Source organism: Maylandia zebra, linkage group LG2 (genome assembly GCF_041146795.1).
Source record: "Maylandia zebra isolate NMK-2024a linkage group LG2, Mzebra_GT3a, whole genome shotgun sequence".
Lineage (NCBI taxonomy): Eukaryota > Metazoa > Chordata > Actinopteri > Cichliformes > Cichlidae > Maylandia > Maylandia zebra.
Window position 1 is genome coordinate 17,591,529 of NC_135168.1, and position 15,264 is coordinate 17,606,792.

Consider the following 15,264-nt stretch of genomic DNA (forward strand, 5'->3'; position numbering starts at 1 on the left):
CAAGTGTTTTTCAAATTAAATATGCATAATTGTTTAATACTAACAATAATCACAACTAAAGAAAACATAAAAAATTAAAAAAGTACAATAAGAAATGATGAAATTTCAAGCTGCAGACTACAAATTGACCACTTTTTTACATTTTGTTAATTTTAACATTCATTCAGCATTGTTGCTTTTTATAACCCATGAATTTCATTTTGTTAATACTTTTAAAAAAGATACAATTTGAAAATGTTCGCCATAAACCATTTGAGGTGTTTTAGTATTCAAAGTTGACTCCGCTAAGCTGCTGTGAAATGCAGTTAAATTATCTGCTAACCTGTGTGTGACTAAGATGGTTTCTTCATCTTTATATACAGCACGAGCAAAGTGATGAAAGTAAAGACTTACTGCTGGATCCCTGAATGTGACTCTTGCACCTCTGTTATTTCAATCACATGTATTATGTTCTTTCTCAATCACTTTTCAAGGAAGTCACAAGGTCACCCTGCAGCGAGGATGAACTCATGAATCCATTTTATTTTCAATCCCATCAGAATTTTCTTCTGATGATAACGACAGTGGTGGCTCTGAAACACAGCTTTCATTTTAGAGCACAGCCTTCTTGAAATGAGTGATAGTTTTTCTTTCATTCACTAAGATTATATTATTAATCACATCATTGCATGCATAAATGCACAGGTGAGGACAGATAAGGAATAGAAAATTGAATTGTGCTGGAAAACACCTTTAACTTGGAGATGCATGCACAAGTTAATTACAACAAGTATTATATACAGTACAAAATAAATATTAATAAATGGCTATGTATGTCTGAATAGAGCTATATTAGGAGACATGTAAACGTAGTTGTGTTTCCTTCACTTCAGAGCACATGTCCTGGAGACCTAAATTAAACCCAACCTAATTAATACAAGCCTAACCCAGATCTTCCACGCAGCCGACCTCAGTCGCCGTCGCTGCCTTGCGTGCGGCCCACCTACGGACCTGTTCCGGCGCAATCGCTAGCTTCTATATTCTTAACTATATTCTGGACTCTTGGCCTGTCGACCTTCAGGCCGACCCCCTGAACCTTTTCAGAACTGTTTCCTTGGTTCCTGAAACTTTGATGGACTTGTTTTGGTTTGTTTTGAGCTGTTTTCTGAGCACCAGTGTTCCCTGTTGGTGAACTCTGCATCCTTGTTTTTTGTTTAATGGGAAAGCATTTTAACAAACATTATTAACACATTTACATGCAGTGTTGGGGAGTAACGGAATGCATGTACCGCCGTTACGTATTTAAAATACAAAATATGAGGAACTGTATTCCGTTACAGTTACCGTTTAAAAAGTTACTTTGTTGAAATAAATGGATTATTATGTCGCGGGTCAGGACTGTTTGGGTTTTGTTTGTTCTGTTGTTCCAGGCGGCAGCGTTACGGTTGCCATGGTTACAGGGTGACACGCTCTCTCTGCGACTGTGTGTTTCCTGGGTGAGAGAGCGCCTTTTTGTTGTGTTGTTGTGCTAAGCTAATAGGCAGAGTGTTACAGGCATAGCCCTAAAGAATGTAGCCTCATAGGCAGTGTAGTCCGTGCTGCAGGGAGAGTGGACTGCCGTAATGTGTCTGTGAGCGCAAGGAGGGAGAAAAAGGAGAGTGGAAAAGTACGAGTTGTCACCGAGCAGAAACGGGAGCTGAAAGCATGTAAATATAATAATAATCACTGCAGCCAAGAAGAGCGCCTGACCAGCCCAGTTGTAAGTAAGCTATTAAGACTCGACTGTACACCGTGTTCGTGTTTTCCTCCGAAGCAATAAGTTCCGTTGGGGCAGCCTTTCAACGCCTCTCTCTGTCTAAAACGTGACCCAGACAACAAAGTAAAGCTATTTTTCGGCTACGAGCCCGACAAGGAACCCGATGTATTAACCAGAGGTCCCTTTACTACAGTTCAGAGCCGCGGACCTTCAGTAATCGTAATAAATCACACAGCAATAGTACATTCATGCAGTTGTAAAAAGCATGATAATGTATTAAGTAATCCAAAGTATTCAGAATACGTTATTGTCATTGAGTAACGTAACGGAATACGTTACAAAATACATTTTGGGGCATGTATTCTGTAATCTGTAGTGGAATACATTTTAAAAGTAACCTTCCCAACACTGTTTACACACTCTAATAAATAAAACATTGGTTCAAATAAAAAAAACATGTTAACGTTTTCCACTAGAATTTTTGAGTTAAGCCAACTTCTGGCAGAATAACATTAATTCAAAGCAATATTTTTGAGTATGGTGAAGTAGCTTTTTTGGCCACAATTAAAAACATTCTTAAGTAAAATTAACTTAATAATTTTCGACTAGAACACAAAAATTTAAGTTCATCCAACGTGAATTTTATGTATAGTGAAGTTACTTTTTGGCCACAAAAAAAAACACATTCTGAGTAACATGAACTTAATAATTGTCAACAAATACACAGGAATTTAAGTTGATCCAAGATTATATTTATGTATGGTGAAGTAACTTTTTGAACAAAATAAAACACATTTATAATTAAAATGAACTTAACTGTCGGCATAAATAGTATTTATATTGGTCAAATATGATATTTTGGTTACAGTGTAGTAATGTTTTGGTCCTACAGGAGATTCTATAAGGGCATTTACCTGTTTCCCAGCAGGCTAAGTCGCTCCAAAATACAACCTTGATCAAAAGCTGTGTCTTATAACCATGACTACCGCGTGGGCAGGCTCATGCATGGTGGTGCCTGCCCACAAAGAAGTCAAGGTTCTAAGACCTTAGAAACTTGTCGATCACTTTTTTCCCCAAACGAAGGTCAGCCTTAACATGCGCTCTGTGTGCTCTTGTGTCATGACCTTCAGAAAAAGAAATGGATGTTGTGTGTATTTGTTTGAATGCGGCAGATGTGATGCCAAATACCTGGACATCAGCTAAGGGACTCGTACCTGGTGCTTAGAAAGAATAGAAATTCAGACAGATGTATTCCAATGAGTTAGACCCATTTAATTACAATAACAAACATCACAATTCTTTAACGTGTGTGCGAAGTGCAAGATTTGTGGGCTTCAGTTTCCTAGAACACAAATTGCCCGCTGAAACTTAAGGAACTGTTTATTGAAATTGTAATACAACCTACTACTTGAATCCTCTTTTTTTTTTTTTTACTTTAACATGTGACAGTGAATCAAAACAAAAGATGACAGGCTGCTATACATTAAATGCACTAATTTAAACATAAAATGATCAAAGCTTCTTTCATTCAACTTTGTCAGCACTCTTACAAAGTATTCTTGATTCTCTTCTATATTTGACTTTTCACCCTCAAGATTAAGGCCAGCTAAAGAGGGTATTACACAAACTTTAAAACACACCAGTACCCTCAGAACACAGGTCATGGGAGAAATTAAACGCATTCCTTAAAAATGTGCAAATAACAGCATTTAAGACACGGCAAAACATTAACTCAGAAGACTTAAGAACAGCGCTTTAAAATTTAGTAAAACACATTCAAGTAGTGCCAGAAATGCAGGAATAAGGATTTGTGAAACTCACTCACGAATGGTCTATCAAGTCTGCTCTAGAAAATACCAAACTTAAGATTCATTACTTTAGAGCTGGCTTTTTGTCCATCAAGCTCAAGGCATAGTTTTTGAAATACCTCAAAGGTAAATTTCAGCTGCTTGGGATAGGTAAGGTTCAGAGCGTAGATTACTCCCATCATCAAAGCACAGGATCTGGCAACATCAATCCTCTCCAGGATCTTGGATCCCTCAACGATGATGGTTGCAGGCCCATCACCAATGATAGCAATCTTCATGATTTGCATTGCAAGGTCTGCGTTGAGCTCCTCCTCATCCTTGTAGGAGAAATTAAATGTTAGGATGTATAAAATACATAGCTCAAGCACTTCAGGATGACGTGCATAAGGGAATGAACCACTATAGGTAGGAAAATAAGCTAAAACAGGTTGTCTTTTGTGTTTTTCAGTGATTTTACTTTGTCATTCTGTAAGTTTTAAAAGCTAAATTAAACCATAATCCAACGTTTAAAATAAAAAATGTCTTGTTTTTCACAGTTTTGTTTTTCCACTTTGAAAAGAAAATCTAATAAATCATTTTTAAGGGTTATTCCACTTCTAAGTGAAATTTTATCTATTGCCATATTGTCACAGTTAGAAAGTGAGAAACATGCCTTTTGTAAACAGCACACTAATTCTCCTGATCCGGAAGCAATCCATTTGCTTTAGCAGAGCATAAACAATGTAAGTGAATAGCAGGTGCTAGCATGTTGTGTGCAAAAGTGATTAAAATGACTCAGTAATGAAAACAAATATTTCTTGGGAGCTCAGTAATCATGTTCACGGCAAATGAAAAGTGCAAAAGTAACACAGAAGATTTGCAGAAGCTGATTTAGACTTGAGACTACATTGCAGTTACGACAAACACTGCTGTAAACATCCACTGCATGGTGCATGGATATAACGCAACAATTGAAAAAGCCTCCAGCTTCCATAAACAAACACACACAGCCACTACTATACAAGCATAGTAAGCTGCAGTAACAATGGATGGGTCTTTGATTTGTTGAAGAAATATTGCACAAATAGCATGTTGGTTTATAGACACTGGTCGGCAGTGGCTTCAACTGCTGTGTTATAACCATGTGGAGGCTTACAGCAGTGCTCTGTCGTAATGTAGTCCCAAGTCTAAATCGGCTCCTGAAAATCCTTCATGTCAATTCATACTTTTCATTTGCAGTCAGCATGATTGTTGAGCTCCCCAGGAATACTTGGTATCATTATTGAGTGATTTTAATCACTTTTGCACACAAAATGCTAGTACCTGCCATTCACTTCCATTGTTTATGCTCTGCTAAAGCTGCTGCCAGATCAGGAAAATGACTGCGCTGGCTACAAAATTTTTTATCCTGTGTGTTTATGTTGCACCTTATCACGGAAACAGGTTTCTATTCAGCAAATTATGTTCAATGACAATGGCAATAAACATCTTTGGATTGTAATTCTGAAATGCTTTTTTCTCACTTATACATGGCAATAGACATATCTTCACTTAGGGTTGGAATGTCCCTTAACTCATTCAGTGCCAGCCACTCTCAGATTTCATACCCCCCTCAGTGCCAGAGATATTTAGCATTTTCGCTGATTTTGAAGGCTCACAGAATATTTTGTTCTATGACTATGTGAATTCTGAAACCACCATGACAAAAATGAGTCTCTCTTCCCCACCCCACCTCCGAAGTGGCCCGAGTGAGCCCCAGGCTCCAGGCCCCGATAAGCAGCCGCCAACGAGTGAGCCGGTGTGTACCCGGACGCCCACCCCCAGATACAAAGAACCACCAACGCACCGACACCTGAGGGAGTCCGCCACCGGCAGGGGAAGTGGTGGTGGGTGGAGATAGGCCTCCAAACCTTGGAGGGCCCGAGATGTCCCCAGAGAGGTGGCGTCTGATACCCAACCTGACATATAGACACAAACATACAGGCACACACAGACACAAACATCCATTCCCACCCTCATGCTCTCATGTGCACTTCACACTCAATCGACGTGGAGACAGACATAAAGAGACGCTGTACACACGATCACACTCCCCAAGCGTACTCTACAAACCGGGTCTAGGTACCCTTGCCCCTGGAGGGGGGAATTGCACCCAGACCCAGGTGGTGTTACCCTTTTCCCTGCGGTGGGGAGAGGCAGACCGCCCCGACTCCGCAGCAGCAGGGAGGCCCCACACCCCAGACCGCAGTCGGACGGCCAACTCCTCCTAGCCCCCCCGCTCCAGCAGGCCGCAGAGAATGGGGGTGAGAGAAGACTCCAAACCTCCCTCCACCCGCTCATTGTAGTGTTGATGCATGTGTGTTCTAAGGTGCAATTAAAACCCAGGAGGGCATGGAGCTACCTGCCAGAGAGCAGCAGGTAAGCGCATAGTCCCTCCTGTTAGCCCTCAATGTCTACGTGTATTTAAAATTGAGAGGTGGGCAACGACGCCAGGGGTGAGGTGTACACCCTGATGATAACTTGGACTCTGTGTATCGTGCCCACCCCCAAGATCCTATATGTATGTGTAATGAGGGTGTGAGTAATGTGAATGTCTAAGTTGTGGGATAAAATTGAGGCAGAGGTAGCCAGAAGGGGACGGGGGGTAGCCTCCTCTGCACCCTGGTGACATACCCCTACTCCAAGGCCCTGCATGTGTGGGTGGTTGTGGTGGAGCGGGAAGAGGGAGGCAGCCGGAGATGGGGAGGGAAGGAAGGGAGGGGCAGGTGACCCCTCCCTGGGGCCAGCTCCCCCGCTGACCCCAGTAGGCACCCCCATACTCCGCGACCCGCCAGGGAAAGGGGGCCCAGGCCCATCCAGACCGGGGCCCAGCGCAGCAGCGCCCCCCGGCCCCACAGAGCCCGGGACAGTCCACCCAACCCCACCACAGAGAAAACTGCACCCACCCCACCATCCACTCATCTTCCAGACTACATGAGACAATAGACGCCCAGGCTGAGATCTTCCTCCACCTCTCCTGTATCTCCCCCTCCTGCAGAGAGTTCCTGAGTGGAGGAAAGCTCCTGCAAGGTGTGGCAATCTCCCCCACCGGTTGAAGAGCCCCACAGGCGGCTCGACACACCGGCGGCACCCTGCGCCAGGGATGGGCCCCCATGCACCCACCCGCCCACAACCCCGGCAACACACAAACCAGGACCCAAGGCCCGGCCAGGGCCCCGGCCCAGAGACTGATCGCCCCCAGAACCTCACGCCTTCAGAAGTTTCTAACAGGAGATACTGGTCAGATAAATCCGGTTCATGTTCACTGGAATTGCTAGAAAAACCATGACGTCAGGCTGCAGACACCTCAAGCTCGAAATGACGAGCTGGATCAAAAATCGTGCCACAATACTCGTTCTCAGTAGAGCCGACTGTCACGCTGGTGGGATTTTATCCATGTAATCAACTCCACCACCTTCTCAATTCAATAAAAAGCTCAAGAGGCGTCTATGGCACTGAGCGTTCGGATTCATTTTGACGTCTAAAGACGTCTATGGCACTGAATGACTTAAATACTCAACCCTGAACAGAAAATCCAATGAACAAAACACAAAGACCCTACAGAGACATGCATTCAAAACTAAACAAAAAATTAAAAACCAACTCAAGTACTTACGCTGTATTGTTTGAAAAGATCATCCTCCTTCTCTCCAAGATAGACTATGAGGCAGCGAATAGCAATTTCTCTGCGCTTTTCAACTGTGTTGTCCTGATTGATAGAAAAAAATAGATGTGTTAAAAAAAAATCAGATGTAAGTAGCTTACTTCATATACTGAAAATTATATCCATAATGATATAGCATTTTTTTTAATTAAATAATAAAAAAGTTCATTTGGAATAAGGTGGAAAAGGTGATCTGGCTATTCTCCTGAGTTTCTTATTGTTTGGGACCTGCTTACTCCGCACACAGTGGGGGCATGGCTGTCTCACTCTGCGGAGACCTGAGAAACGCTGCGCTTGTAACCTGGACATTCCTTCTTCATAAGTAAAAACACTAAAATAAAGATACATTTTGTTGTACTTGTGCTCTGAACTTGTATAATAACAATAAATATCCATTCATTCAATTACAATGTAACTGGCACAGATACAGTCTTCCTCCATGTTATGTATTGTTAACGTTCTTGCGCGTGTGAAACACTTTATGTAAATCATAGAGCTTTATTTTAAAATAATAAAAAGTGTATATTGTACAGACGACATATTTTCTTCTTTTGCCCTGCCCTAGATGCAAGTGTAACCAAAATATGAACAATTTTGGAAAAAAATAGTGTTAGTATACAATGGACCTTCTTCAAAGCAGCCATATCAACATTTGAGATGGTAAATGGCCTGCATTTGTATAGCGCTTTTCTAGTCCATAGGACCCCAAAGCGCTTCACACTACATTCAGTCATTCACCCATTCACACACAGGCGATAGCAAGCTACATTGTAGCCACAGCTGCCCTGGGGCGCACTGACAGAGGCGAGGCTGCCGGACACAGGCGCCACCGGGCCCTCTGACCACCACCAGTAGGCAAACATGGGGTTAGTATCTTGCCCAAGGATATTTGGCATGCAGCCAGGATGCAGCCTGGGATCGAACCACCGACCTTCTGATTAGTGGCTGACCTGCTCTGCCACCTGAGCTACAGCCACCCACATGAAAAAAGTAAGGCAGATGCAAATAAAGGTCTATTCATAAAGTTATTCATTATACCTGCAGAAGCATGTCCTTAATCTGCCTCATCCTCAGACCTGCAGCTCCTCCTTTTGACAGGGTCAAGGCCATCAGTTTTGGGGTGCATTGGTCAAGCCTGGCCAGAAAGGTTGATTCAAGGCTGACTGTTGTTATCCTCTTAAATTCTTCACATATCTGCAGGGCACACCAGAATAAAATACAACAAGAGACATAAGCATAAATAATTCCAAATCCAAATGTGCATTTGTAAACATTTAAATGTATTAGGTGTAAATATATGCATTTCTAAATTTTTTATTTATCTGACTTCTAGTTGTAATTTCATCAATCCCCAACACAAAAACACTGGTTTAATAAACATTTTATCTCACCTGTACTTCGCTAAAAAGAGCAGGCCAGCGCTTCATGAAGTCACTGATGGCAGGGGCCTCTTTCACTATTTCCTCCCGACGAAGGCTGAACGTCTTGTCCATTTTCTGAGCTACCATTCTGGAGTTGTCCCTTTTCATCACTTCACTCAGTAGCTCGATTCTCTCTTTTTCCAAACTTTCACTAGTTTCACCTTGAGCATGAGGGGGTAGGTAGTTCACCTCAGCCTTCTTTGGTTTTTTGACATTCTTTGCCGGGTATTGGTCACATGTCATTTTCCTCTTAAGTGAGTTTACTTCAACTTCAGGGCAGCCGAGACCTCTAAGCTTGCTTCTGAAATTGTTCATCTTGTACTTTAGACGCTGCGCCCACCCATAGCATCCATTGAAGGACCCTGGTTCTTTCAGGCAGGGATGCTTTAGAGTCAGGGCCTCTGCAACCTCACTGATCTGCAGACTGGATGGATAAGCAGTATACTTATAAATAGCTTCTGCTAGTTTTCTAAGTATGTCAGGAAGCAGTGGAATTAAATCTTTTGTAGGGAGAAGAGTCCCATCTTTTTGGAAGCGCTCGTTGGCTGACCGAATTTGGATCTCTGTGAGGTCAGAAAACCTGGGAATCTGAAATTGAACAGGCCAGCGCTGGTAACGGTGCCCTGGACTATCTTCAGATGTGGAAAGAATCAGAGTGTCATTAGTTGACACAGATGAGGTGTCAACAGAGTCCTCCTCAGATGGATTATCAGTCACGTTGGTCACATCACTTAAGGTCAAGGTTATTGTAGGCTCCTGGTCCTGGAGAAACACAATCTTGATTGTGTCCTTGTCCTTAAGGTCAGTTGTCGAAACAAGGGTAAAAAACTCATCACCAAAATCAGCATCTTTATAGTGAAGACAGAAGTCTCTTGTAATGGAAAAGGTATCACGGATGGCTGAATAAAGGTCATCCACCGTTTCTGGGATTCCAGATGGTAGTACAACTTTACGGACATCATGATCTGCAAGGATCACTCGAAGTTGAGACGGTTGTGACATTAGGTAACCTGTAGACCAAATTTTTGACATGTTTCTGTAATTCTTAGTAACAGCGAAATAGTGCATAATATAATAAAATTTGATCTCCATGTATGGAAACTAGGAGCCAATTAACTATATGCCATCTCTGAAAATAGTAGAAAGACTGAGATTTGGGTTTGTCTTTTTTCAGCTGAAAATCTCCACACAAAGTATGGAAATCATTTATGGAACATAAATGCTGCACTTAAGAGTCATAATGGTTGTTCCGCCACAAATGTAAGAAATCAAGGGGACCGTGTCTGATAACTCAGCTGCCTCTATGACTTTCACTGTACCAGTTTTCTCAAGCACATAGCTCCTCAGATGTTCAATTGACCAAGCAGTTACACCTTTCACTATGAATCCCACATTGCCTTTCAAAACCACAATCTGGATCAACTCCCCAAAATCTGGTAGACCACCAGTGGAACCATAAGCCAGGATCATTCCACTAGTGTACTTGGTGCCTCTGTAACACACACTTTTGGCTATCTGGACACATGTCTCACCAGGAAACTTAGCCTGCAGTGCTTCTTGGATATCCTCTCGCAGCACACTAACATCCATTGTAGACAGTGTTGTAGCCTGTAGTAATGGTCTGACAGCTCTGGAATCATGTTGGTTATAAGCAAGCAACAACTGATGCTTCATGGCCAGTGACAGCAGAATATTTCTAAAACTACGAGTATGTCTGACAACACGCTTGAAAAAGCTGTGCTTTGCCTCAAACCGCATTGTCCACAGTGACACCAGAGGACCATAAGCCCTGATAAGTTCTGGATAATGTTCTAGGAAATGGTGTTTTGGAATGAGGCGTTGCTCTGGAAAAACCATGAGAAACCTGTGTTTATGCTCAGATATCTTACTGTCCAGGAAGCAAATGGTCTCCTCTGTGTGCACTTGATTCACAACAAGCTCAACAATGTCTCGAAGCACAAGAAGCAATTCCCATGCTGGGTCAGCCTCAGGGATTTTTGATCCAACCATGAGTGGCAAGAGACGAAGCAAAGCCCAGTTCTCGTGGGCATTGCCCCCCACACTTTTCCGTTGGGCAAAGTTCACAGGAACAAGCTGTGGTGCATTGGTTTTGTCCGACCATTTATAGGGGAACTCTTTGATGCATTTGTTCAGCTCTTCAAGAGTGAAGTATTTGTTGTGAATGAATAGTCTTAGGCACAGTGCTATTTCTAGGGGCACTACACCTTCAAAGAGATCATGCAACACATCAGGTGGATATCCAGACAAAACATGAAAATATTTAAGTTTTGCCGTCAGTGCACACTGTCTCTTCACTCCATAAACATGCATCAAACTGTTATTTTCCTGTAAAGCCTGGACATGCAGTGTGTGTTGTTCCGCTGTTCTGGGTGGGAATGCCTTATTTCTCACTTCACCATCTTGAAATTGTGACTTTTCACCAAGACAAAACCTACAGACATATGAACTGGAAAAGCTCTCAACAAATCCCCCCATAGAATGGGCACCAAGGTTGTCTGCAACTACACTAAACACTGTGCCTTTGACTCTTCTACCCAGTGATGGAACATACAGTCCTTCCTCCTCTAAGACCACAAGATCTTTGAGCAGTGGCTCTAACACAGCGCTGTAACCAAATCTCTTTACATCCTCAGCCTTGCAAAGAATTGCTAAGAAGATTGAGTTTAGCTCAGATCTGAGCAATGAAGGGACATCAGCTAACACCCAATATACAGATGTGATTTTGTGTTTTTTCCTGGATGTACCGAGAGGATTGCAAATCTCAAAGTCATCCACATAGAGATTTAGCGCAATTGTAAGGTCATTTTTTGAGAACAACTCGTTGGTTTTGTAAAAGGTGCCGTCATGAAATGAGTTGTACACAGTTCTCTGCACCTCTGCTTCACTCAAGATCAGGTCTAGTATATCTTTCCTGCTAAGAACCTGAAGTAAAGACTTTAGAATGGGAACATACTGGAAGCTACTCTCTCCAGTAAGAATATACTCAATCGGCTCCACGACAGAAAAGTGTTCATTAAAATACTTTCTTCTTTTGAAGGCAGAAGAGAGAGGACCACCATCACAAAGGGCAGCGCTAACAGGGTTAGCAACACATATGTTGTTCACCATTTCAGACACAATGGCTTCATCAACTTCACAGTTGTGTCTCTTCAAGCAGGACTGTAAAATGTCTTTCATGATGGGAGCGGAAGCTGAATGACAAATAAAATGCAATGACTCTACAAGCTCATCAATGCATTGGTTGGGAACATGAAATGAACTCTCTAATTTCAACATCAAATGAGCCAAGCTTCTTTCAATCAACTTTGGCAGTACATTCACATCATCATCTCTAAACTCCTCAATGTCAGATTGTTCACCCTCCTGATTAACTACATCGCTGCACTGATCTGTTTGTAAAGGCTTTTCAAACCTCTTTAAAACGTCTTCTTTAAACTCATCTAAAGAGTGGGGAGTGTGCTTGCGATGTTTATGTGACGCAAATGTTCCATAAATGTTAGTTTTGAAATTACAATTTTTGAAAACACAGGACACAGTTTCTTGCTTTTTCAAATGTTGACGAAGGTGTTCAAAATACTCTTTTTCAGTGGAAAATGTGCCCACATTACAGAACTGGCAACAGAAACTGAGTATTTCAGAGGTTCTCACTGTTGAGTGAGTTGAGTGTTTCCTTGATATGTGTGATTTTAGGCTACCCCATGACTTAAATGAACAAAAACAATCTAGGTAAGGACATGGCAGAGGCTGTACACTGGGGATATGGCGTAACCTATAATGTTTCATCAGCTCTTCCTTAGTGGAGGTTGCAAATTTACAGATTTTGCAAGGCCAATCCATACTTCATGATTCTGAATTACTCAATTCAAGCTTACTTGTTAAAGCTTACTTCAGAAGGTCCCTTGGTATTCGATACCAGGAGAAGATGATGGTTTGAGCCTTTGTCCTGGCAAGAAACACAGCAAAGTAACTGAATATTTTGGTGAGATTCCCACTTTCTTTAGAAGGCTGACCACGTCTTAACTGGAACCCCTAGATCTGCAACGCCAGGACAGTGTATAACACCAGAAAGTCGTGCCTGCACAAAAATACAAAAGATGGTATTTTCAACTTCACCTGTGAGTCTTCAATACAGTGAATCAGTTTCACCTGTCAAAGCTGTGTAAGCTAGAACCAAACATTCAAAACTACATAAACCTGAATACACTGGGTGCTGGAAAGCCTAACACATATATATATATACATATATATATATACATATATACATATATATATATATATATATATATATATATATATATATATATATACATATACATATATATATATATATATATATATATATATATATATATATATATATATACACACACACACATATACATATATATATATATACATATATATATACATATATATATATATATATATATATATATATATATATATATATATATATGTATATATGTATATACGTATATATATATATATATATATATATATATATATATATATATATATATATACACACACACACACACACATATACATATATATATATATATATATATATATACACACACACATATACATATATATATATATATATATATATATATATATATATATATATGTATATGTGTGTGTATATATATATATATATACATATATATATATATATATACACACACACATATACATATATATATATATATATATATATATATATATATATATATATATGTATATGTGTGTGTGTATATATATATATATATATATATATATGTATATGTGTGTGTGTATATATATATATATATATATATATATATATATATATATTTTTTTTTTTTTTTTTTTTTTTTTTTATCAACAAAAGCAAACATAAGGTGTGGCATGACAGGACAGAATCATTTCTGACAGTAAATACGAAAAAAACCCCAAACTTTTTATACACAAGCTACATTGTCAATAATCCCACTTGATCTGTTTTCATTTCATTTTCCAAAACCAAATTAGAATCAGTGCTGAGTCAGCAGCTATGGTCATTTTTGTGCACCCTAGTGTTGCAAAAACTGGCATACTACTGAAACCATATGTGGGATTATTGACCTTTCTTGCCTTATCTGTTTGGAAAAATATTTAAACATTTTCCTTATTTACCATGGGTGAATACATTCCTCAGTAGAAAAAAAATGCACTGGCGGCGAATGGGGACCCAACCAAGATGGTGGCCCGCTATTGATTTTTTGCTTACTTTCAAACTTTATTGAGGCATATCAATGTTACAGCCAGTGCCAATGCACGTCGCCTCTACGTCTCTACAAAACACGGAAAGTCCCCAAAAATTAGGGACAGCTAACTACCCTACCATATGCGGCACAGTGCACTTTAGTCTGGTCTTTTACCTGTGAAAATAGGCCGAGCAGCCGGTGAAGAACCGCTCTTAGCGGTCAACAGACACACCGGACTAATAGCGACGGCACTTCCTGCGCAGAAGCCAATGGGGTTCAACTTCACCCCGTAACGTTACGAAAATTTAGAAGCGTTTCTTAACAATTACTAACATAAAATGCTTCCCTTCAAAAAATAAATTTCACATTTCAAAAATAAAATCACAGTGAACACAACTTAGCTTGGCTAGCTACGTTAGCATAGTAGTTTGCGCCGGGGCTAACAACGTCCGCTATCTTTTAAAAATTATAAGACAATTACAGTGGTCTGCATTAGAGTATACTCTAAAATTTAACACTGACGTTATAACATCAGTGTTAAAATTTAACACTGACGTTATAACGTCAGTGTTAAATTTTCCAAAAAGAGCCCAACAATTTATGCTATCGTGGAATTAGCTGCTGTGTGTATATTAAAACACACAAACGCGGGGGCAAGCTAAGATGTATGTTATGTATGTTACGTCGTTGTTTTAAAGTAAACTAACAAAATCCAGAGCGACTGCAAATATGTGTAATTTCGCATAAAATTACTCACCGTTCGCGACGAACACAGCTCTTGATAAACCTTGAACACGTGCTGTTGAATATGTCCGCTTGAGTAGAAGAAGGGAACTGTGAGCTGTTTACACGTCATCAAGTTGTATTTTACATTGACAGAACTTAAAATTATATTGTTTTTTGATTAAAAGAAGATTTTAAATTCAGACAAATCACGATTATATATTGAGTAAAGAGGCATAATTTATGTGTCACCCGAACTCAATAAAATAAAAATTTTAATTAGGAAGTCTAACAGTATTTATGAACTTGATTTTTCATTTCACAACAACATATATATGTAAGTAATGACTAAAGGTCACATTAATTACTTTTTAGAGTGCATATATATATATACATATTAACCTTTCATACGTTTTGTGCTTACTACTGACTTCGTGGCTTTAAATATAATAATCCTCTATCGCAACTTCTGCATGTCCATTTCATGTTTTGGAGAGGCAAGGTGCGTGACAGCAGTTACTCCTCACAGTGATGCTGAATGCATGCTACTAGGCTACTGTGACAGGTTTTACTGTTACTGTTAACTCCCTGCCTCTTTTTCTTGTTGGGTCTCTGTTTGGTCTTTATTCTGATTAATTCTGATAAG

The 15,264-nt window shown here is 40.2% G+C and overlaps 1 protein-coding gene across 3 annotated transcripts; it reads right to left on the bottom strand.

Moving 5' to 3' along the window:
- Positions 1-2,992: 2,992 nt before the first annotated feature.
- Positions 2,993-14,986, bottom strand: LOC112433483 (uncharacterized). Of its 3 annotated transcripts, none has more exons than XM_076889723.1 (6): positions 14,653-14,986; positions 12,554-12,742; positions 8,617-9,656; positions 8,264-8,419; positions 7,178-7,270; positions 2,993-3,860 (listed from the first exon to the last, which is right to left on the bottom strand). In XM_076889723.1, the coding sequence occupies exons 3-6, from the start codon at positions 9,646-9,648 to the stop codon at positions 3,582-3,584; spliced, it is 1,560 nt and encodes a 519-aa protein (XP_076745838.1). In that variant the 5' UTR covers positions 9,649-9,656; positions 12,554-12,742; positions 14,653-14,986; the 3' UTR covers positions 2,993-3,581. The 3 variants fall into 3 exon arrangements, with proteins under 3 accessions (XP_076745838.1, XP_076745832.1, XP_076745826.1); XM_076889717.1 differs by having other exon boundaries at positions 12,540-12,742; XM_076889711.1 differs by having other exon boundaries at positions 8,617-12,742.
- Between the last annotated feature and the right edge of the window lie 278 nt (positions 14,987-15,264).

Coding starts and splice junctions, on each gene's coding strand:
- LOC112433483 (XM_076889711.1), bottom strand. CDS start 9,738: ATGGAGATCAAATTTTATTATATTATGCACTATTTCGCTGTTACTAAG. Junction 8,420..8,616: donor CTCTTTTTAGCGAAGTACAG/GTGAGATAAAAT, acceptor TGTGCCCTGCAG/ATATGTGAAGAATTTAAGAG. Junction 3,861..7,177: donor ATCTTTTCAAACAATACAGC/GTAAGTACTTGA, acceptor TTCTCCTACAAG/GATGAGGAGGAGCTCAACGC.